Source organism: Bicyclus anynana, chromosome 2 (assembly GCF_947172395.1).
Source record: "Bicyclus anynana chromosome 2, ilBicAnyn1.1, whole genome shotgun sequence".
Lineage (NCBI taxonomy): Eukaryota > Metazoa > Arthropoda > Insecta > Lepidoptera > Nymphalidae > Bicyclus > Bicyclus anynana.
In genome coordinates this window covers 12,108,210-12,133,133 of record NC_069084.1, presented here as the reverse complement: position 1 = coordinate 12,133,133, position 24,924 = coordinate 12,108,210, and the positions used below count along the sequence as shown (strand labels likewise).

The window sequence follows — 24,924 nt, the reverse complement described above, 5'->3', positions numbered from 1 at the left end:
AATTACAGTAGGTTCCTATATAAAAGGGGTTTATGTAATTAAAAAATAAAACAAGGATAGATTTTCTTAAAATTATATTGTCACATGATAATAGTGATCAGTGAAAAGCAATGACAGTGTGAAGTATGTAAGTGTATAAGCGATTATCTAGCTAGCTAAGATTATTACTAAGCTATCACAATCACAATCAAGGCAAAATTGGGAAGAACATGTTCCAAAATACAACCAACTGAAATATTTCTTCATCTCGTGAAATTTAGAAACAATTGTACCTACATCAATTAAGCTAAGTAAGTATAGTCAATGATGTATTTTTGACTATGGTGGTGGAAGGAAGCAGAGTCCTCAACGGTCCTGTGTCTAACATATTTTTTTTACATTTTTCTCAGCATATTATGAGAACTCAGGTACCCAATTAACTTAACCTAATTAACTTAAATTACTAAGTAACTTAAGTTCTTAGCAACCGTTCTAAAACACTGTTAATGACAACTTTTTATCATACAAAAGTTCTTGATTTGCGAAAAACTTAATTTCAAGCAGAAGTCACGGGGCATCCATAAGTCTACTAAAATACTCGTATACTTTGAAAATTAAAAAACAAAAATGGTTTACAAATACCTACATGAACTTTATGACATCAATATTGAATAATCCACCCTAAAACATTTGTTTCTAAATTCCATTGAGATGAACGTCACTCACGACAGTTTAAATGCTAGAGAGATATTTTAAGTTATGCAGTTTCTGGCAAACCGAAAAAAATACCAAGTGTATCTTGTCTCACACTCACCATAGTGTGTTTATTAAAACGAGCTAAAATACGTTAACATCTGAACGTTACTAAGTCACATGTGATAGTGAACAACAATTTGTTTACATTCTTTATCTGGCTTTATTAAACACTAGCAGACGCCCGCGACTTCTCCCGCCCTTAGACCTCTTTAATCCAGCCCTTACAGTAGTATCGCTGTAAAAATGCAGTAAATTCTCCCGTTTTCCTATCCGAAATACGATCAATAGGAGCAGAGCAATGATGGGAAATCCTTCACTGCTCTGCTTCTATTGATCGTAGCGTGATGAAAGTATAATATAACCTGCCCAGGAGTATGAAGAATAATTTTCCAAGTTTCGTTCGTCCAAATCCGTCGAGTAGTTTTTGTTTCTATAACGAACATACAGACAGACAGACAAAAATTTTACTGATTGCATTTTTGGCATCAGTATTGATCACTAATCACCCCCTGATAGTTATTTTGGAAATATATTTCATTTACAGAATTGACCTCTCTACAGATTTATTATAAGTATAGATAGTATAGTTACTACTCATATATTTTGTTCATTTATTTTAGTGAGACAAAGTTTGGTATAGTCGAATGGAATTTTTGTGACGTCTCAGAAATAAGCTGCGAATGTCCCTAAACGCAGGTCATCCATACGCGTGATGTGATGCCTTGCCGCCGCGCCCCTACGTAACCGGTGATACCTAAAAGTCTTGTATTGCGCAGCTTAACGCACGATGTACTGAAACGTCATAAAGATTGCATCAGACTATAATACATCGTATTCAATTTAAAAGTAATACATCGAATTTTATTTAACAGTGGAATTCATAGATGTTGTAGGGACACCCCTAGGGGATCATTCAGCCGCTGAGTGTCGAATTTAACCTCTATTTGTTTGAGATTTTGACACTCAGCGGGTGAATGATCCCGTGGGGGTGCCCCTACAACGTTTATGAATTCGGCTGTTAAAATACCATATACATATTTCGTATGCTAAATATTCCTCCTTTTTTACTCAGTCTAAATTACAGTAAGAAACTGCTTTAAATTTCGGTAAGCCAGAACCTGTTTTATCAATAAATAGTATATAGGTATAATTACATTAGTTGCCACGATTTTTTGCTTAGTTTTCATTGGTAAATTACCATCAATACAAGTCGTCACAGTACAAAAATCAAATGTTTACCTAAAGTGTAGAATCCTTACATTGATGTGAAAAGGAATATTTAATAGGTCGAAAGTTATGACAAATATATAACACCCTGTTCGAAGTCACTGTACAATAGTCTCACTAAGGGCGGTGCCTCATTAGTGTATTGCGTTGCGTCGTCGCAACGGATCAACGCATTGTATGCCACACTAGCGTTGCGTTGACGCATGACGCTCACCACACTCGCCCAGTCAGTCTCACTGTAGAGACCATGACATACAAAACAAAATTAGCACTGACCGTCGTACATTGAAACGTCGTCAACGACGCAACGCTACCTTTAGTATAATATACTATTAATGGATTTTGCCTTATTAACAGACTTTAAAAAAGGAAGGTGTTCTCAATTCGAGTCTATATTTTTTTTGTTTATTATGTATTTTTTTTTTATTTAATTGTATTGATAATCTGAACATTACAATAATCTAGCATCATTTAGTTTTAAGCAGTGCCTGATTAGTGAGACTACTGTATTTATTCTTGCCTCCTATTAATCCTTAATTTTTATAACATTTTGTTGCTTTTTTTATAGATTTAGAACACAGCGAAATGATGTAAATAAATTAAGTTATTGCCAAAACAATATTCATTTAAAACACATTACAAAATATAACTGATTTGGTAAAACTACTTTGATTTCTTGTTGCTAGTAATACTGAATTTTTAAATAAATTTACAATATCTTGAGTATAAAAAAGAAACAGAAAAAAAAACAATTAAGATCATAATACCATTCACTTCCTTAAATGCAATGAATAAAAATTGCTTCTAACATTTGGTATGTTAGAAGCAATTTTTATTCATAAACACAAAACAATATTAAAAATAAGAATAAGATTTTCAATACATACGTTTCAATATAATACAATTAAAATAATTACAGCTACACAAAGTGTTATTATAATTAATTAAAGTTAAATGTTGTAAATGTAAATAATATGTTAGTATATCAGAAATTGATAAAAGGAAAACATGATTGCAGCAATCTGTTTAATACATTTTAAAAAATAATTAAAAATAATTTTAAAGGAAATAAAAATTTATTTTAAATCGTCCATTAACTACTTTCGACATAACTGTACAGTAACAAGTATTGTCATAAACTAAATAAAAATTAAAGCTATTTAAAATAAATTAAATTACTATGTAACTTTAAAATTCATGATCTTTCATGTATTCATGAAAAATCATGAATTCATGTTTCATCTCATCTAGTTTTAATAAATTTCAATTAAAGTAATAGTAAATTTATTATACACTTTTTAAAACAGGACATTGGTTATTAAATTAACTTTAAAATTCATGATCTTTCATGTATTCATTAAAAATCATAAATACATGTTTCATCTCATCTAGTTTTAATAATTTTCAATTAAAGTAATAGTAAATTTATTATACACTTTTTAAAACAAGACATTGATTAATAAATTAACCTATTCAAAAATATATCCAGCATCACATATAGAAGAATGTCCATTCTAGATAAATACATAAATCTAAAAATATAATACTATAAAAATACATTTTGAAGAACTGTTTACAAAGACAACTTAAGTAAAACGGTGTTAAACAAAGCAAGTTATTCAAATAATACGGTGGGAGAAATTATAAGGCTCAGGTAATTTAATTATTTATAAAAAAAAAACACTGTATCTGGAGATACAGTGTAATGTCATACCACGGCAGTGCGGGGATATGTTGTGATTAACCGACTTCAAAAAAAGGAGGAGGTTTGCGTATGTATTTTTTATAGTTTGTTACCTCAAACTTCGTCCTTTGTTAACCAATTTTAAAACTCTTTTTTCGATTAAGAGTTTAGTTCCAGATTGGTCCCATTTCATTTTCATGAAAAACGGTTTAGTAATTTTGTGTTAAAATCAAAATTACTGAAGTCTTTGAAGTCGGTTCCATTTTTATGTTAAAAAGATGATTACTCAGTTACGATTGTTTGGATCGCATTTGACTACGTGGGTAGTAATAAAATCACTTTTACTGAGTGTACTTATGACGTCATCCTAAATTTCCCTAATTCCATGCCAAATAAAAATTCATGCAATTGCATGAGAGAAAAGTTTCAACTTTAAGTGATATTTGAGTTTGATATTCTAGCAAACATAAATTTATTATTATTCTTTTATGAGTAATATTAATTCATTAAATAATATTAATTAACAAAACTAAAATAAACTTAATGACTAATAAAGGTTAATAATAATAGGATAAACATCCATAGACAATGCGCGCTATAAACACTTGAAATTAAGAAGTGACAATAGACAAGTACCCTGTTCTTTTGTACACTTTCTTAGTAAAACATAACATCAAAAAAAAAAGAACAACAGTGCTGATAGAAAATAAAAGTTTTGTTTTATTCAGATAGTTTAAAATTTTAGGAGCAAATGTTTCGAACTTAATGGATTATAGATGGAAATCAGAAGTTTAGTTAATTAAAATTGTAATCATTCAGATTTATATAAATAAAAAAAAATAGCTTTTACAAAAAATATTCACGGGTGTAAACGTAATTACTTTTAGGCTTTTATATAAATGTAAATAAAATATTAATAATTCTTTTGGTATGTCTTACATCTAAATTAAGGACCATTTATTTTCGAGGTATTCCATTCTTTACTAAATAGTGACAAACCCAACATATTCACAGTCAGTCAACCTTATGTATGTATATGTTCATATTTGAATATTGATTTGAGTGTGTATATTGTATATGTTTCAGCACTTATCATGTTGTATGGTTGAATTCCATTGCACTGTAATCTCTATGTGTAACGCCATAAGAACTATATTGCCATGTTATTTTCATTTAATATAAGATAAAATATAAATTATAATTATACATATATTATATATGGCAACATTATAATATATAATATGTACATTTTACACTACATATGTTATTGTACTAACAATATATATAAGAAATTGTTAGTACAATAAAAGAGTAGGAGAGTGTTTGTAAAAACATAATACATATCTAAAAAATATAAATCTTCTATTGACTTTTGATATGATGTGTTAATGCACAATTTTCATAATTTTCGTATAAGAATTATAGTTCTTATGGCGTTGATATAGAGTTTAAATTGCAATGGAAATAATATTGCATTGTGATGTTATGTATTTAGCACGCATTGTCATCTAAAAGTCAATCCGTCCGTTGTTTTATGTGGAAACAGCTTATTCTGAAGTGATCGCACATCTGTCTAACCTGGAGATAAAAAAAAATAATTATAGGTATAGTCTGGCAAGTTATGACACTCCCATGATATGCGGGCGACGGGGGGAAAGACTGAGCGGGTGTAAGGTGTAAGTAGTGCGTGCGGGGAAGTGATTTGCATCAGTCGTGGGTTTTTCATTCATCGCTACACGCCCCAAGTTGCCCAGCTATAATTAGCTATGTACTTTTAAATAAATTTACACAACTATACTGAATTGAAAAAGGCCATACTATGCGGAAGTTCATCTTATATATAAGCGGCTTAAGTTTCTGTTTGTCGCTGATAGCTTTTTGGTTGTTTGCCACGTGTAGGGCTAGGGTAGAAGTAGGGTAGGCTAGGGGTAATCTCAATTTATACAAGGTCCAAAACCGCCTCTCTTTCTCTCGTAATAAGGACTTTTGTACTATAACGGAGGCTATAAGCTTATACTGATAACCAAGAATAAATACTAAATGAATATAGTATTACTATCAGATATAATGTTGGATCAAAAGTTGGATAGAGAAGGCAGTGATTCTTGAGCCTTGGATCCCTGACCACCGGTTGCTTTGACACTCTGAATGACCCGCAACGGGAGGTCTAGATTTTTCTATCTTCAATAGGGTTTTGTATTTAAAAAATCAATATACTTTGTGGATTATAAACATTATAAAAATATAAATGAGAGTAAAAGATCATTTTTCTTACCACACAAGCTCCATAATGTATATGCGCCAGGACACTCAGCGTGGTCATCGCATAGAATGTTGCCAGCTCATACTGCGGCAGAGCAATAGACAGCACGGTGGCCATAGACAGCGGCCACAGCAACCAGTTGAGCAACTCGCAACGCTGGTTGCTCATCTGGCTCACTATAAGGCGACACTGGAACAATACGCAAGGTAAGAATTCCGCAAACGTTTTACAGCCATATTTGTAACATGGAGTAAGTATTTAATTTTGAACAAAATCGATCTTGACATCATTTGCTTTCAATGAATATTATGAACATAATCTAAGTTTAGGCTGAACTGGAAGTATCACTCTTTTTCGTTGTGATATTTCCGGTTCGGAGCTATTGGTCGACAATGTGTTACTTTGTGTTCACGACATATGTCGTGGCGCGCAATTTATGCCTACGCGTATGTCACTAGCGCTTCAAAACTGAGGCGGATAATGTGCATAATTGTCTTAATTAGTCGCATAGTAAACAATGAAAGTTATTTAAAGAAATAATACCTAAATATTGTATACATTGTCGAGTTGTGTGTTCAGGAACTGTAAAAACTGTATATGTATATAATACATATATAAATAAGTATATATGTAAGTAAACACAAAATTATGCGTGTGTACGCTCAATGGAGTCGCTAAATTCGGACCACTTTTTGTGATGAAATTGTTCGTCGATAATGTGTTATTTTATGATCACGACATATGTCGTGGCCCGCAATTTAGCCCTATTTATTGGCCTTAATTAAAAAATCACAGGTATATTCTCTATTTTACAGTTTCAACTTACCGCCACATTGCTAAAGAGCGTGCCAATGAGTAGGAACAGCGCGCGCGGGTCACAGTCGGGCAATCGGTCGGACTTGTGCACCCAAACAGAGCACACCGCGAACATGCTTACAAGCGACCACAGTGGCCTTATCGCTTCCGTAGGTGAACGCATCTTGCCTGTGCGCAGTTTGTATGACCTGGAATACAAACGAGATTGTAGTGTATTGTTAACATAAAATATTAAACATTAATGTATGTGAGGGTCGCCGGGAGCCGATGTTGCCGCACGCCATTCCCGACATGCCGTGGCTCAAGGTAGGCTCAGATATATTTGAATATAGAAAAAAGAATTTCCTTATCCTAGTAGATTATTTTTCGAACTTCGTTGAAGTTAATGAATTGACGTCGGTAAATAGTAATTCTGTGATAAGGGCTATGAAGGAGCAATTTGCTAGATACGGAATTCCCAATGAATTGATCACAGATAATGCAACAGTTTACTGCTCGAAGGAATTTCAAACCTTTCTTAGTACATGGGATATTAAACACGTGACGTCTTCACCTTTGTATGCCCAGAGTAATGGTAAAAGTGAGCGCAGCGTCCGTACGGTAAAAAATTTAATAAAGAAAAGTTTCGATTCGGGAAAAGATTATTACATAGGATTATTAAACCTTAGGACTGCACCGCGGGAAAACATAGACTCCCCAGCGCAGATCCTTTTGGGTAGGAGGTTAAATACGCGGTTGCCAACACATCATAAATTGTTTAATGATATTGTCGATCGCAAAAAGAATCACGATGCCGTGTTGGACCAACAACATAAACAAAAAATTTATTATGATAGTCGTGCCGCGAAACATCTTCGTCCTCTGCGTGTTGACGATAAAGTGGTGATCATAGACGGTAAGAACCGAAAGAGCGCAAAAATTATTCAGCCGGCCGCGGAACCCAGGTCGTATATCGTAGAGGATCAAGTCAGACGTAGATATCGACGTAATCGGCGTCATTTAGTGTGTAGGCAAAATATAAAAGAGGGCCAAGAACAGTACGAGCGGGCGACAGACGGGAGATTCGCTGAGGGCGATAAAACTGGAGCGAGTACAAGCGGTACCGGGGCGGTTAAATCTGAAACGGCTCCGACAAATATTCAAACTCGTGATGTGGATACTAGGTCTGCGGAACACTTCGGGGACTCGAAAGATGCTTCAATACATACGCGTCCGTTAACTCGTACAAGGAGACAGGCTCGGTTGAATGCGCAAAATAAAAATACAGCCTGAATAGGTATTTATTTCAGTTGAGTTTACGAATCATGTAGGTATTTTATGTTTAGTTGCATGGTTTATTTATAGTAAGTACTAGAATTTCGGTCTGAAAAATATAAAAAAAAAAAAAAAATTAAAAATTAAAAATGTGAATGTAAAAGAGAATTATAGAAAATTGTTATCTGAATTATTATATTATATGCATGTAAAGAATTATTAAAATGAAATTGTATTGTTGTGTATGGGGTAAAAATATAAATATTGTATTTTTTTTTTATCACTGTACCTATACTTATATTCCTAATCCTGGATTATGATTATAATAAGTATTGATTTAATAATGTTTAGATGTATTATGATTCCTTTTCTAGTAAACATTATAAGAAGGAAGGAAAATAATTAATATGATATTGTAATTGTTGTAAATTAATAAATGTTTGTCTTTTATTGAAAAGGGGAAAGATGTAGTGTATTGTTAACATAAAATATTAAACATTAATGTATGTGAGGGTAAGACAATAAATAATCAGTATTGAACTAGCAAGTGGAATAAAAACAATGTGGAAGCATATTGCTTGGACTGTAAAAAAAAATCTCTTGACCAGCCACAATACGGTAGTTGACTCATAACAAATTTAATATAAACAATATTAATTTCGTGTAGTACATGGAATAAGGATCCGAAATATATCTATATAAATCAATAAATCATATTACGGATTTCTTTTAAAACTTAATTTAAATATCACCGATTTTTTCATATTTTCCAAAAACGCTGTCGTCCATTTTGTGACGTCACTAACACCCTTGATGTTGATACCCTAATATTTTCGTCAAACGCTCCATTTGTATGGGATTCATTGTAGTGACGTCATGAAACAGTTGAAATATAGATTGTCATGGCCGATAGGCCTTTTGGCTCGTATTGTCAAAAACATATCATTACTCAAGGATCTATTAGAATAAATCTCCATGTATGCTGAACATTGATGGGGATGTTATGGGCTATAGAGTGGCAAATAAAAGAAACGGCAAAGCCATTTCACGTTCATCCGTTAGCACATTTATGGGAAAAACACATTTAATTTATTAGATTTGATAAGTACTTACAGATAGGTGTTGTAGAGCGCGACCGGAAGGTTAGTAAAAACTCCCGTCGCGTATATAAGCCACTCGAAGGCGTTGGCGAGAGTGTAGCTACCGAACAAGTAGCGTTTGTAGAAGCCCGTACCCTTTACCCCCGTCCAGAGGAACACGAAGGTAGATGTCTGTAATAACAATAATTACATTTATATACGGTAGAAACTCTATAAGTCAAGCCTCAAAGTATTCGCCAAATTAATGAAAGATCTCTATTGAGAGATAACTATAGAGATCTTTGATTATTTTTATTTTGTATTTTTTTAATAATAATATTAATGCCACATATTTTAAACATGACCAATATTGCTATCCCCTCAAAGTAGTCTGAAAAGATTGGATACGGCAATGGTCCAGCGGGTGAGGATTGAACCACAACCTCTCGGTGATAACTTAGGCCATTACTGTTGAGCTAGTGCAGCTTCTGTTATACTTATTATTTTAATACTATTATACTTATTATTTTCTTTAGTGTTTTCTATTATTAATTTAATAATTGACAAGTGTTTAAATAAAACCAATTTCCTGGCTTTAAAAATAAAAGGTATAATCAGATTTCATGGGTAGGATTACAAGCTACTGATAATACATTGGGTCATTTATGGCACATTATGGTTCGATCAAAGCTTGTATGAAACTGACCAACCTTCTTTGGCATACTTTTAGTGCAATAATAATGATACCTACGAGGCCTGTAAGGCCTCACATGCGCAACAAAACATATCTCGTGAAGACAAATTGACATATTGACCGAACAGGAAATTTCGCTCTCTATTAGCATTAGGACGAAAGAGAGAGCTATATTTCTGGTTCAATTGGTATTAATCGAATAGTCTATTTCTTTTTACGACATATGTCATAACGCGCATTTGGTAGAGTTGGAATATGTAAAAAATGTGTTGGTGGAAGAAATTTTTACAACACAACTAAATAAAGCCATTTGGTCTCCTTTATTTTGTTTAAGAATGTCATGCTTTTTTAACGTATTTTTAATAACACTTACCCACATGCTAAAATCATATCCCCATGGCAGAAATAATACACCAGTATTGTACTTCTCCCAGTGACTCAGGTAAAAGTTTAGTAGAAGATTCCACATTATATAATACATTCTGTAATTAATATGAATATCAAGTTATTAGAAATTTGTATTGATTATTATGAGTATCTTTTTGCTCTAATTTTTTATGATATCCTATTAACAACTTAATTCGTTAAATAGACAACAAACAGCTATTTGAATGTTGTGCCATTTGATATCAATGTATGAGTCAATAGATTAAGTCTCAAATGAAAGAGTGACAAGGGATATATTTTTCCGATTTCTAATATCACACTCTTAGTTTGATAATTATTTTAATTTTAATGTTAATTAGACAATATAATTCACCTCAAAGGCGATATGGAGAAATCCTTACGACCATAAATTGAATAAAGGCACGCTGGTATAAAGAATACCGAGTAGGAATCGAGTCCATGGTCAAATAGTTCTCCCAAAGGTCCTGAAGTCTGTGTGCGGCGAGCCTGCTTGCCATCAATACCATCTGCAAATTGCAATATAAGCTCATGAAAAAGAATTTAATTTAGGAAAATTAGTAAAAGGAGATGGTCCATTTCAGGTCTACTCTTGTATGATTAAATTTAATAAATACAAGGTATTTATTAAAATCTAAATAATTGAATTAATCTAACTAAATAAAAAGAAATAAATAAAATAAAAACCCAAGTTTTTGAATCATATTAAGATGGCACCCTTAAAGCGACTATGACATTACAATTGATAGCAAACATCAAAACGACAACTGCGTTGAAAACGTCATAAATCCATCATTATTACCCATCATGTATCATCTATGTTACCCATATTAGTTTTGCATTTCTTGGGAGAGACTGAACATTATATTTTCGAAAGAATTAAAGTAAATTCGTAGATTTGTATAATCGAAAATAGTTAAAAACTTTATTTTCTTATATTTCCACCAGGGTACAATGACTGGTCCTGGGCTGCATACAATTTAGGACCGTCTCCTTATAATTCATTAAACCAAAGGTTTAGTAGTACTTAGTGTCCTTCTGTGACAAAATCTGTCCCTGTATTTTGATTATTAAAAGTTGTTTTTTGATTGGATTGGTGGACCTACCCACCAATCCAATCAGCACCTCTAAACATATTCGGCAATAAACACAATAGAAGGAGGGTGGAGGGAAAGTTGAGAATTTTTTGCCCCACGGAAAAGTGACGGGCGTTTGCTACTTACTAGTATTTGTGCACAAAACTGTATAGTTGTGAAAAATATTTATTAGGATTCTTATTAGGAAAAACATCTATTGTATTTTACCACTAGGTATACAATATTCAATTTGAGATAAGCACTTAGGAATGTAAGCGTCATACAAAACAGTTATGTTAACATTTTTAGTTATCATTGATTAGGTTCGTACATATTTTGTAAATACCCATGTTATTGATTACTGATTATCATTAATCATCTTTAGTAGGTATAGTAAGAATGTATAACACAAACTATAGCTTACAAGTTAACTTTTGAATTTATAAATGTAACAGATTAAATAGTTAATTAATTGTGCAGTTGATGTAGACTTATTATTGCAAGAACAGGCTTTCCTCACCCCCTTCTCCCCTTTAAAGTAGCATATGTCACTGCTCATGCCTGTCTATCTTAAAAAAAATATTACATTCTGACTTACAGTTTCTGAGATTAGCGCCTTTAAATAAACAAAAAAATTTGCATGGAACACACATAGCAGAAATGTTCTTCTAAAGTTTGGATATCAAAACCACTAAGCCAATTTTAAAAATTCTTTCACCAATTGAAATCTGCATTGTCAACAAGTAATCTATACTAATATTATAAAGCTGAAGAGTTTGTTTGTTTGTTTGATTGAACGCGCTAATCTCAGGAACTACTGGTCCGATTTGAAAAATTCTTTCAGTGTAAGATAGCCCATTTATCGAGGAAGGCTATAGGCTATATATTATCCGCGTATTCCTACGGGAACGGGAACCACGTGGGTAAAACTGCGGAGTCAGCTAGTGTAGATTATATTTTATCACTGTATTCCTACATGGAATACTAGAGTAAAACTGCTATTATTGTTGAATTCATATTCATTATAGTTTTGTCAGTACATTACAAAACTCACCCAAAGTGTATGCCACAAATAGAAAGACGGCCAGTATATACCACAGTGACTGCGGTATTACTTCCGCATGTCCATTCAATGGCTCGGTGATGGTCTCATTGTGGACCTTCGTGCTCGCCGCTAAATAGTCGTAGTCGTAATATGACAGCAAAACAAAGTCCAGCACCGTCAGCAAAAATCCAGCGAACGTCAGTACGTTTGGAGCTACCCAGCGTGGAACATACTGAAAACATGTAAAAATTACATAATTATTCATTGAAAAACCGGTAAAGAGTATGGCAAGCCACTCATAGTGTAAGGTTCCGTTGTTGCATGTCTTTGATTTAGAAATAGGTGCAATTTGTTATTAACAACTTTAGATATACAGGGTGTCCCATAATAATTAATGGATAAAACACAAATGGTAGATCTAGATACACTACCCAATGATCTAAAACTAATTTGAATAGTTTTATTTCCTTTTTTTTAAAAATTATCTGTTTTGAATCAGTTTTTTCAATGCTGTAGCTGCTGTAATTAAGATTTAAAAAATTGTCCTGTAAAAAAAATACGAAACTGAAGTGTACAATTATTTTAAAAACTTTTACTCATAACTTTGTAAATTGCAATATAAAACTTGGGTCTTACCTTACTTTTTGCGTTATATCTATTAATTACGGGACATCCTGTATCTATACACCTTCAAGTTAAGTTAGTAAGTTTTCAACTTAAACTTGAAAATTTTCCTTCTCCTAGTATATTTCAAAAGTAGAGTTAACACACTCGCAATATTTATGAAAGACCTATTTGTATGTACAATAATACTAAATTGAATAGTAGATTATAACTACTCTCAAAACAAGCTATTTGTTTAATTGAAGTGGAAAGGAGAATAGTCATCGTTTTTAAATACAGCATAGGCAATATCTTTCTCTTGTAGAGCATACTTTAGATTGCCCTTTGCAAGAATATATGTATATAAATATTATGTAGGTATAATGCGGACTGGTAGCACGAGCAGCATAATACAATACTAGCGGATATCTTAAGCCTATTCTCTGTTGTACACAAAGGCATCATGACCTATATTTCCTCTACAATAGTCAAGTTTATCACTTCAAGGTCTGGCCTGTGGCATGCACAGTATATAAACATCTAAACAGTATAATATTTCCGTTATCTACTTGTCTAGACAGCAAATATAGGTCGTCCTTTATCTTTTAAAACTTAATAAATAATACACAAAGTATCTTCTTTGTTTAAGCAATATCTTGGTTTAAAATCAATAAAAAAAAGATAAAAAAGAATGCATTTCAATTCATGAACTCAATCATCTCTGCCAGAGGAACACAACACAGTACATGTTATGAAACATCATACAATCAGTTACCCAGGTTCTAGACTAGACTCTAGACTCATCCTAAATACCTGTGTAACTTGTAAGGTACAATTAGCAGTTTGTACTCAAAAATATTGAGAAGTGTGTCACATACCATTAGTGATAATGAATGATGGTTGGTTGGTGGTTGGTTGGTTGGAATGGTTATATGTGTCACATCTTATATTTTTGGTATGTATTTAATTTATTAGCAGACACTGGTTAATCAAATAAGAGTGGAACTCTGCTACTTCTATTTCCAGATTAAAATCTCCATGGCCAATTACACAAAGCTAAATCACTGTAAAAGACCACTTAAAAATCAGAACCATTTGTTGGACTTGTTTTTTTGATGTGTTTGTTATTGTTAGAAGATTCTTATGACAAAAAATTAAGCAGTAGGGGTAGGTTAGGGGTAAGGGGAGGGTAGCGGTAGGGTAGGGTAGAGGGGCGCTAGTGTACAATATATTATATTCTGCTTACCTCAACAACTTTATTCCAGAAAGGGTGCATTACATACACGCTCAGTGGACTTGTATCTTTTGACATATACTGAAAATAAATATTAACAATTAATAAAAAGGTTTCAAGGTTCTTACATATTCTAATAGAATGATAGCCAAGTTTTTTTGCATAGTAAGTCTATAACTGGTAAAAATCTGATTGAAAATATTGTTTTACTTCCATGTCAGACAAGATATTGTGTTTACGTCCATTAAGCCCCACGAATATTATAAATAAAACCGTAATTGGGTAAGTAAATAAATACGTGTTCCATTCGGACTACAAGGCATTAAACAGTCATGCATTGCAAAATTTTACGAATCTACAGTAGAATGTTGCGTAAATGATCGATATTTTTTAGGTTACGTTTAAAAGCATCAAGAAACATTACTTTGAAATTGGAAAGGTTACCTTATAATTGTCAAATCCTTCGAGATGCTCACGACTAAGGTATTTATAATTAAACATTTTTACGCACTGAATAATAAAATTTTACGCAACTCCAAACATGTATTTTAAAACACTGCAAGTACGTAAATATTGAGTACATAACACATTTTTCTACATTCCACGTTATTCTTACAACGAATTTTAGATCAATTTTAATACAGCGGCGTCGAAGTTCAGATAATTATTTTCATTCAATATATTTTGTGAAATTGTGTTACTTTTCAAGATTTAATATGATTCGTACGAATCGCAATTCGCAACACATCGCATTCGCAATACGGCAAAATGCAAATTGCATTAAATTAAATTAAATCCCAATGTTCAAGCCCCAACCCGATCCATTAACCAATAGCAATGTGCAAAAAAGTACTCAACCAAAACCAACCAATCACGTAAATGGAGGGTGACACTTGACAGTTGACACTCGTGATAACTCTGACATTGACATATTGTCTATGGTTTAACTATTTGACAAATTACCACAGAGCACCAAGGAACTCTTTTAACTTTCTAGCTCTTCTATGGTAGACTGAGAAAGAAATAGAGAACCACGTGCCGCTGCCAGTCAAATAAAAATTTACATCAAAACACGTATTATTGTATACGTACGTGTTAAGTCGAGTACGAACAATTTTTGGATTTACTGCCCAAAAATCGTTCGTACTCGACTAAAATACTAAAGTAGTCCGAACTAGGCTTAAGCTATTTCTTTACACCTATCTACTCCTCGGACCTTAATGTTATGTACGTAGTAAGGCATAGGCATGTAATATTGTAATGTAGCGTGTTGTCGAAAAATAGCTACAATGTTTTCTAAAATAAGTGCCTTCGTTATTGCTAAAAGGTTTTGTCAGGCGCTAGGCCACATTTATCGTAAAAGGAAATTAAAAGATGTCAGATGAGCGCACTACAGGAAGGGATATGTTTTTGTATGTATGTATTTATGATTTCAAAAAGAAATTAAGGGACTTTCTGGTTGAAAAGTGCTACTACGCGGTAAATGACTACATGAATGATAAAATGGGTCTCCCTATCACTCACTCGACCAAAGGCTACGCCCAAACTGGGTATCCATAACTTGCATTATATAATAAAATGTAACTTGTATAATTATTATTATATTGTTTAATGTAATATGTGTGACATTACTTGATTATTAAATAAATAAATAAATATGTATGAATGTATGTATGTATGTATGTAATATTCTTTATTACCAATTTTATTATCTTCCAAACCACTGAACGGATTTACGTAATTATGATATCATTAGATTTGTATCAATAACCCAAGTGTTCTGAGATAGGTGAAGTTAAAAAATCAACACGACTACTAAGAGACGCTATAGACTAGAGGAATTTTATTTTTGTCGATTGTTGCGATTTAGGTACGGTGCTAAACCGGTGTCGTATTAATTTAAGCCGTTTCTGAAAAAAACAACATGAAAGAGCATTGTCTGAAATGCCTAAAAATTTTCAATATTCATGACTTGTATTAATACATCATCGGCTTAGCACCGTCTTCAAACTTATCAGCAGGTAGAACATAATAATTACCCCCCCCAAATTGTTAGAGTCGTGATAGCCCAGTGGGTATGACTTTTGCCTCCTATTCTGGTGGGCGTAGGTTCGAATCCGGTCCGGGGCATGCCCCTCAAGGCTCCAACTTTTAGTTATGTAAATTTTAAGAAATTAAATATCACGAGTCTCAAACGGTGAAGGATGCATACCTAAGAGTTTTCTTAATTCTCTACGTGTGTGAAGTCTGCCAATCCGCATTGGGCCAGTGTGATGGACTATTGGCCATTGGGCATTCTGAGAGAAGACTCGTGCTCAGCAGTGAGCTGAATATGGGTTGATAATGATGATGAAGATGATGATAAAATTGTTTTTGGTTGTCAAACAGAATGTTTTTTTTTTATTTCATTATAAAATTGCAAATGACGTGATATCAGCCGACACTTAAGATATCTATGTGATAAGATAAAGTGCTGAAGATCGATAATTCAATTTAAAAAGTGATGCTACAGTGTTGTTTTGTATACCGTACATAGAACACAAAATAAAAATGGAATATTGGAAACCGCGCAGGTATAATTTAGAGGAGGAATACTCTGACATTCCTTTGTCGCCCACTCAACTTGATGGAGTTATGACTTGTCCACCTATAAACAGGGAAGATTCAGTCGAAGATAAAAGTACTGAAGATAAACTAATTCCATCGCCTAGAAATCTTGAAACTGCAGCAGCGGAGAGAAGCATTCTTTACAATCTCAAGGCTTTGAACAGAAACGAGCCCACGTACAAATTAGAAGCGTTCGAAAAAAACTATCTCGTGGTGTTCAATCAAGAAAATATTGAGGGACACGATCCAAGACGGGGCACTGAAAAGGATGTCGAGGCTTTGGAGCATACTTTTGGCAAATACGGATTTGAAGTTCAAGTACACAAGGATCTTACGAAAGCTGAAATATTAGAGGAATTAAGAGTTTGTAAGTTTTCATTATACAATCTTTATATATACAATACATATACATCCGAAGATTCAAATACAGTGCACCCAAAATATTGTGTTCTGAATACTGGGGTTTACGTGGCTATAGGTAGGTGGTGTATCTGAAGTTTTGCCACCTTATCCTTCTATTTATCCACCTATACATATTTTTATTGTGGTACTGCTTATTGTTGATACAATTAACCAATGTTATGTATGGTTAGGTATGTATGACCCTCGCATTAAATTGTGTTAGTCGTTTTCATTTGGTTTTTAGGTTTTGTTTTTTTGTTCCTTCTCATAACAAATAAAATATATGGATCAGAATATTGGGCGGAAAAAGTAAGGGATAGTAGAACAATACATGCGAACAAAATGTGTATGTTGTTATGGAAATGAAGGTTACAAGGTTGGTATGTCAAAGCACCAGTGACAGAAAAGTGATGAGTTAGATAAGGTTAAGTGGAAGGACACAAGAAGTGGAAGATCAAAGAATAGATGGTTGGAGTTTGTGCAAGATAATATGTGTATAAAGGAGTTTAATGATGAGTTGACAAATATTTGACAGAGTTCAAAAGAAAAATAACCCTTATTATACCGACCCCACTTACGAGTAACGTGGGAAAGGCACAAGGCGATGATGACCTTATGGGTGATGACGGCCTCCGTGGCGCAGTGGTATGCGCGGTGGATTTACAAGACGGAGGTCCTGGGTTCGATCCCCAGCTGGGCCGATTGAGGGTCCAGGTCTGGCTGGTGGGAGGCTTCGGCCGTGGTTAGTTACCACCCTACCGGCAAAGACGTACCGCCAAGTGATTTAGCGTTTCGGTACGATATCGTGTATTAACCGAAAGTGGTGTGGATTTCCATCCTCCTCCTAGCAAGTTAGTCCGCTTCCATCTTAGATTGCATCATCACTTAGGTACCATCAGGTGAGATTGTAGTCAAGAGCTAACTTGTAAAGAATAAAAAAACGTTCTGAGGATGGCACCAAGTGATGATGATGATTATAAGTGACGTCTGAACTCTGAATACAATTGTGTTGTTTATTTCTCAAACAAAATTAGACTGAAGGGAATTACGTAGGGATTCATCGGATCAATTAACCTAAATTAACTTCGAGGACTAAAGAATGAATGGAATAAGGATGACCCATTTTGGGTGACGAATTGGGTTTTTGCATTCCCACTGTTAAATATATAATAGGTATCAATAATTACAATAGACGCCCGCAATTTGGCCCACTTGGTTATAGATGTGGGTAGCCAGGTAGGTATTTTCAAAGATATTGAGAGAACTTTTTGATTTTAGGGGACAAAATGTCGGGGTTTTTTTAGGTATTCGGGATCTTCAGGATCAAATTTTGTGTATCTAAACTCTGGAATCTGGAATCTAAACAATAACCACAAACAACACATTTACAGTACAGATAGTTTGAGAATTTCATATTTCAAAATATTTTGTAATACTTTAAATATATGTTGTAAATATTATTATAACGAGAGTATCATAAGCATGTTATCGGTCATTATCACTAAAATGATATACCTAACTAGGTAGGTAAATAGGTTAGGTTGGATAAAACAACAAACTTATTAACCTGATTAAGGTGAAGCCAAAAGGAAGAGTAATGATTTTGGCATTCTATGTTTGTATGTTCTAAACTACAGAATGACTGAGGTGTCAAAAAATACATGGTGCGACCACAGCTCTACCTAGATAATTTTTGTACCTATGCACGTCTCGATTTATATCTGAATTATTTTCTTGTTTCGTCCTTTTAGACCCCTTTTTATACGTAGTCGGGTAATAGTTTTTAAACTTAATTTTTAAGTGTCGATTTCCTATTCTGCTATTAGAGATAGGCTTGTACTTACCTACCTACCAAAAAAGGCTGCAGATGACATAGGTACTCGCAGATAATAATCTTGAGGACATTTTATGATGTGAACTATCAACGTCTAAATATAGGCATATTTACTTCTATAGTAGGTAGGTACCTACATGGTTTTGAACAACATACTTTGGCGAACATCATGATTTGCAGTAATAAAAATATGATTCACAATCATTGATAACGAACAGTTGACTAAGTATTTGGCATTGGAGATTAAAGAGTTTTGTACCCATTATCTTTCGATAGTGACAAGCTGTCTGGTTAGCATTATTTTATTTTCTTAAAGTAGGGAAATGACAAATCCCGAACAATGGATTTTTCTGGAATACTAAGTAATCCAGGGTATACTAAAAATTGCCACACATCTATAACACCTCGCGAAAGTTAGAGAGGAGATGACGAAGCGACTGCCTACGTGCCTGTGAGAGGGGGCACTCAAAGAAGAAGATATCTATTTCAAATTTTATCCAAATCGGTCCAGAAATTGTCTAACAATGCACACACACATGTAAATTTTCACCTATAAACCAATTCAGTGTAGTTAGAGATTCTCAACTGCCATCATCATTAACAAATCATAATATTCGGGTCACTGTTGAGCACCAGTCTCCTCACAAAATGAGCGGGGCTAGGCAAATAGTCCACCATGCTGGCCCAATGCAGATTGGCAGATTACACACACAGAGAATTAAAAAAAATCTGAGGTATGCAGGTTTTCTCACGTTGTTTTTCCTTCACGGTTTAAGAGATGTATACGTGACAGACATAGACAGTGGCGTAGCGTGCCTTGGAGGGAGCCCTGTATCAAAATTAGTTGGCCCCAAATGAAGGGTAATTTATCATACATAGGCTAACACATATCCAGGAATATAGCTATAAAGGCATGCATCTTCTGCCTAAAATTCTGCAAATTGCAATGGTTGAGAGCACTGTTGATTAAATGCTTAATTATATTTCATTTCAGTTAGAGAGAAAGACTTTACTGACTACGGCTGCGTAGCGGTGGCCGTGCTAACGCATGGAACCTTCGGCGGCTTGCTGCGGGCAAAGGACAAGCAGTACAACGAAACAGATATAATACACCACTTCAAAACCCATGACAAACCAACGCTCATAACGAAACCTAAATTGTTGATTATTCAGGTTAGTCACCAAATTAAAAAAACAATTAAAAGAGTAAAAAAAACTCGTCGGCATCAACCCATCGGCATCCGTGATAGCCCAGTGGATATAACCTCTGCCTCCGAGTCCGGAGGGTGTGGGTTCGAATCCGGTCCGGGGCATGCACCTCCAACTTTTCAGTTGTGTGCATTTTAAAAAATTAAATCACGTGTCTCAATCGGTGAAGGAAAACATCGTGAGGAAACCTGCACACCAGAGAATTATCTTAATTCTCTGCGTGTGTGAAGTCTGTCAATCCGCATTGGGCCAGCGTGGTGGACTATTGGCCTTACCCCTCTCATTCTGAGAGGAGATTCGAGCGTCTCGAGCTCAGCAGTGAGGCGAATATGGTTTGAAAATAACTCTATGACAACGTATTACGCTAACATCATTCCACGTACCATGAACGACTGATATTTTCGACCGTGGCAACGAAATCCCCGATCTAGTCTTTCCTTCACGTTTCATCATAGAAACGCCAGGCCACAGAATACATAATGGGGACGATGACTAGGTTTGAATATATTGATTTTTATGATACATTCGGGTAAATAGGGTCAATGTTAAATAATTTATACATAAAAAGCAAAGATTGTCTGGATATTTGCAAAATAAATGAGATTAAAAAAATTTCAAAATCTATTAAAAATCTTTTATCGTAATTAGATTAAAATTTTTACAGTTTTAGCTTCCTTACATTAAATGTGACATTTTTAAATACATGAACTATAAACATAAACGAACAAATAACAAAGATATTAGTAATTTTGTTTGAACGCACATACAAATCTAACGATCATTACATTACCTACGACGTCATTAGTTCGTGCCATTTTGTATGGGGCGTTTTTCAGGGATCCGCGGCAGCGCCGCAAATCTGACCCTTTAAATCCCTGTAGCTCCGAAAGTAATGGTCGCAGATACCCTGTTACTTTTACAAAATTGCTTTACTATTAGCATACTCTTAATTTATATACAATTTAAAAAACTGTCATCATCCCTATTATACATATACAAGTAGCCAGGCACACATACATACATTGCTATGTTGCAGTCTGGTTTTTTATTTTTTATTAATTGTCTACATTTTTTTTTTATTCAATATTGTTTTTGTTTTAGTTAATTTAATAAAAAAAATCTTTTTTTCTTTCTTAATTACTGATTTCATATGTATTTCAGGCTTGCAGAGGTACAAGGCCAATACGAGGTGTGTTTGCATTACAATCGGCGACTACTATTCAAAGAGACCTGGATGAAGAACTTGACCCTTACACACTGCCAATTGAATCAGACATGCTGGTTTTTCACAGTTCATACATGGGGAATCCTTCACATAGGTACGAATAGATATATAATTATATACTTACGTGTGTTAAATATACTAGCGGACGCCCGCGACTCCGTCCGCGTGAAACCCTCCTACTACCCTACACTACTCCCGCTCTACAGCTACCCTACCATACAGGGGATGAGTAGGGACTCAACCCTACCCTACCCCTACCCTACCCATAACCTACTCCTACCCTACCACTACCAAAATAATATGTTTACTATTAATATACCTTAAATTAAATTAAAAATAATCTAATATATAAAATTATCGTTTTCCGGTGTTTATTAGGATAGGTCAGAGATCGGCCAAAATCTATTTTTCATACCCCTAAGTTATAAGCGTGGTCCAGCCCAAAATCTTTACAAGTGTACATATGTTTTCTGTTTGCTGGGTATAGCTTGTAAGAATACCATGCTCTCATTTATTTATAATTAAATACAAACAGTATTAAAATTTTACAAAAAAACTCAACCCTCCCGCTGCGGGACATTTGAGTGCCGAAGCAACGCGGCGGGCAAGGCTCTAGAGTGAGGAACCTGCTCACAATACGCGCCGTCTCAATGAATCACTGCCTTCTGTCCAGCACTTAAGCGAAAGGTGTTGGTCGAAGTTTTTCGCTATTATAACTCTTCTTCTTTAGGTTCCTCTCGATTAATATAGGTCGGCAGACAGCTTTCTAAATTTCCCGTTGTACATAGCTAGGTGGAAAAGTTCTTCGACTGTCTTTATGCCAGTTCACTGCCTTATGTTTTGTAGCTAGGACTTCTTCCTAATAATAAATTGAGTCAACTCTTATTGTTCCGATGGTTGTTTCAGTCAATGGTCTTATAGCGAATTCGACCAACACCTTAAGAGGCTTTCGCTTAGCTGTTAGATCAAGAGTCGGATACAGAAGGCAGTGTTTCTTGAGACGGCGCGTATAGTGAGGAGGTTCCTCACTCTGGAGCCCTGACCACCGGTTGCTTGGGCACTCAAATGTCCCACAACGGGATTTTTATAAATTTCAAATAATTTATATTAACATTGTTAAAAGGATAAATAAATAAATAAGAGTAAAATAATATAATAATTACAATAGTCTAATCATTTACTTACAGAGATGAAGTACACGGTTCTTGGTTCATTCAAACACTATGTAGAGAAATCGACCGCCTTTCTCCGATGGTCGATTTCGAATCCATCATGACTGAGGTCAAAAGAGCCGTAGCGATTGACATGGAACACGAAGTACGAAACAGAGCGACGGGAGACATAGACATAAACAAACAAATGCCAGTTTTATCTTCAACGTTAATAAGGAAGCTGTATCTAAAACAGTATATGGACAGTGGCCCAAGCTTGTCCCTGTGCGATGGCGAAGTGAATATCAATAGGAACGAAGTATTAGATGGCCCAGCTCCTGAGACTCCTTTGCTTCCGCAGTTCGGACCTTGTCAATGTTTTTTAGTTCATTTTGATTATTTGAGACAGTGCCTTGGGTAAGTTTAATGTATTTAATAACTAGTAAGCTTTCTATTATTAAACACAAGCGGACGCCCGCGACTTCGTCCACGTGGAATTTAGTTTTTCACAAATCCCGCGGGAACCATGGATTTTTCCGGGATGAAAAGTAGCCTATGTGTTAATCCAGAGTAAATTTCAGCCAAATCGCTTCAGTAGCCGCAGCGTAAAAGAAGAACAAACATACTTACACACTTACACACAAACTTTCACCTTTATAATATTAGTGTGATATGAACACTAATATTATAAAGGTGGGCCGAAATGGCCGCTGACCACGTACCAGCAAGCGCATTATATGACGCCCTCCAGATGGTCCGACGACATCAAGAAGGTAGTGGGAAGTGGCTGGATGAGGAAGGCGGAGGATCGTGTGTGGCGCGCTCTCGGAAAGGCATATGTCCAGCAGTGGACAAATACAGGGTGTTGATTATGAAGCTTTCAATTTCAGTCTGTAGTCGTACCTTCACTTCAGAATATTTTAAAGTTATAGTAGAAGATGATTATTATTATTAAAAAAAACTTTATTTGCACACCACAATGACAAGACAAGAGAAATACATACATTGCTACATTGCTAAGTAGCGATTTCTTCCAGGAAGCCTTCTGATAATGACTTATGGATCCGAGACTTGGTCGCTAACTGTGGCTCTTGTAAGAAGGCTCAAAGTCACTCAAGTCAAACACATAAGGTTATTTAATGTGGACGTCACCGCCGCCATGCGATTTAGCGTTCCGATGCAATGTCGTCTAGAAACAGAAAGGGGTGTGGATTTTCACCCTCCTCCTAAAAAAGTTAGCCCGCTTCTATCTTAGATTGCATCATCACTTTCCATCGGGTGAGATTGTAGTCAAGGGCTAACTTGTAAAAAAATATTTAAAAACCTATCAAACTTCCAATTGAAATTTGTATAATACATATTTCAAGTAGCCTATGGCCTATACCATTAGGCTGCGCTTAAAAGCCTTTGAAAAGTCAAGTTTTACTATTGAATCTACGACAGGTTCAAAAGGTAGGCTCTGCTGCCGGCCAGAAGCTCAATAGTTGCTCTTTTACAATCTAAATATAGTATCTAACTTCCTAATATTACTAATTAATATTTTTTCATTTACAGACATTTAGTTGAAGAAAATCCTGACGACGAGATAGCACAGACGTTTCTCGAACTTTGTGAATCTTACGAAGACGATACCAAATTCAATGCACCTAAAGAAATAATGGTTAGACGTATTTCTCAGTATCTCGAAAAGAAAGTGCCAGACATCGAACATTTAAAATACTTATACTTATATAAGAATCAGTAATCTCTTAGGTATTTATTACTTTAATTTATAATTAATAAAACTTCAACTCATATATAATTGTTATTATTATGATAATATTATTTAGGGGAGATAATATAAGAGGGTTGTGACAATTTTTACTTAAAAGAATTTATCTCTACAAAGAAACATACCACGATTAGGAACTCTATGTCACAATATAGCTCAATTCTTACTCTTTTAAAAAACAGTAATCAGAGTCATACAGACGATAGATGGTCCCAAATGGTTACAAACTGGTACCCACGTGATTCAAAATGTAGACGAGGTAGAACATGAACAAGAAGGTGGAGAGACGATATAGTCAGGGTTGCAGGAAAAGCATTGCAACGAACAGTCAGAGACAGAGTACAATGGCTGCTATTGGACCATTTGAATAACAATATAAAAACAATAATAATATTATGATCTAACCCACTAACAATCTACAAAACTTGTAATGCTTAGTAATAATTTTTAAAAAATTGTCAGTAATTGTAAGGAAATAAAGCAATTTCAGTCAGTGTCTAAGCTGTAAGAATTTTCTCAGAATTCTTACAGCATGAAGACTTAAAATACTGTTTTTGACACAACTCTCATAAAAAATATTACCTCAAAACATTTTGGTATCAATTTTACA

The 24,924-nt window shown here is 34.5% G+C and overlaps 2 protein-coding genes across 2 annotated transcripts; one reads left to right on the top strand and one right to left on the bottom strand.

Moving 5' to 3' along the window:
- Positions 1-59: 59 nt before the first annotated feature.
- LOC112045285 (ethanolaminephosphotransferase 1) lies at positions 60-14,932 on the bottom strand. The gene is made up of 9 exons (XM_024081406.2): positions 14,560-14,932; positions 14,128-14,196; positions 12,288-12,510; positions 10,513-10,666; positions 10,126-10,234; positions 9,093-9,250; positions 6,736-6,913; positions 5,922-6,098; positions 60-5,224 (listed from the first exon to the last, which is right to left on the bottom strand). Exons 1-9 carry the CDS (start codon positions 14,614-14,616, stop codon positions 5,162-5,164), a joined length of 1,188 nt encoding a protein of 395 aa, XP_023937174.2. The 5' UTR covers positions 14,617-14,932; the 3' UTR covers positions 60-5,161.
- Positions 14,933-16,537: 1,605 nt separating this feature from the next.
- LOC112045284 (caspase-1) lies at positions 16,538-24,325 on the top strand. The gene is made up of 5 exons (XM_052886933.1): positions 16,538-17,089; positions 19,953-20,131; positions 21,329-21,486; positions 22,580-22,960; positions 24,098-24,325. The coding sequence occupies exons 1-5, from the start codon at positions 16,666-16,668 to the stop codon at positions 24,285-24,287; spliced, it is 1,332 nt and encodes a 443-aa protein (XP_052742893.1). The 5' UTR covers positions 16,538-16,665; the 3' UTR covers positions 24,288-24,325.
- The last annotated feature ends 599 nt before the right edge of the window (positions 24,326-24,924 follow it).

Excerpts from the sequence above, each read along its gene's own strand:
- LOC112045285 (XM_024081406.2), bottom strand. The coding sequence starts at position 14,616 with ATGTTTAATTATAAATACCTTAGTCGTGAGCATCTCGAAGGATTTGAC. Across the intron at positions 12,511-14,127 it reads TCTGGAATAAAGTTGTTGAG|TATGTTCCACGCTGGGTAGC; the intron begins GTAAGCAGAATA and ends ACATGTTTTCAG. Across the intron at positions 6,099-6,735 it reads CGCTCTTTAGCAATGTGGCG|TGTCGCCTTATAGTGAGCCA; the intron begins GTAAGTTGAAAC and ends GTATTGTTCCAG.
- LOC112045284 (XM_052886933.1), top strand. The coding sequence starts at position 16,666 with ATGGAATATTGGAAACCGCGCAGGTATAATTTAGAGGAGGAATACTCT. Across the intron at positions 20,132-21,328 it reads CTAAATTGTTGATTATTCAG|GCTTGCAGAGGTACAAGGCC; the intron begins GTTAGTCACCAA and ends TATGTATTTCAG. Across the intron at positions 21,487-22,579 it reads ATGGGGAATCCTTCACATAG|AGATGAAGTACACGGTTCTT; the intron begins GTACGAATAGAT and ends ATTTACTTACAG.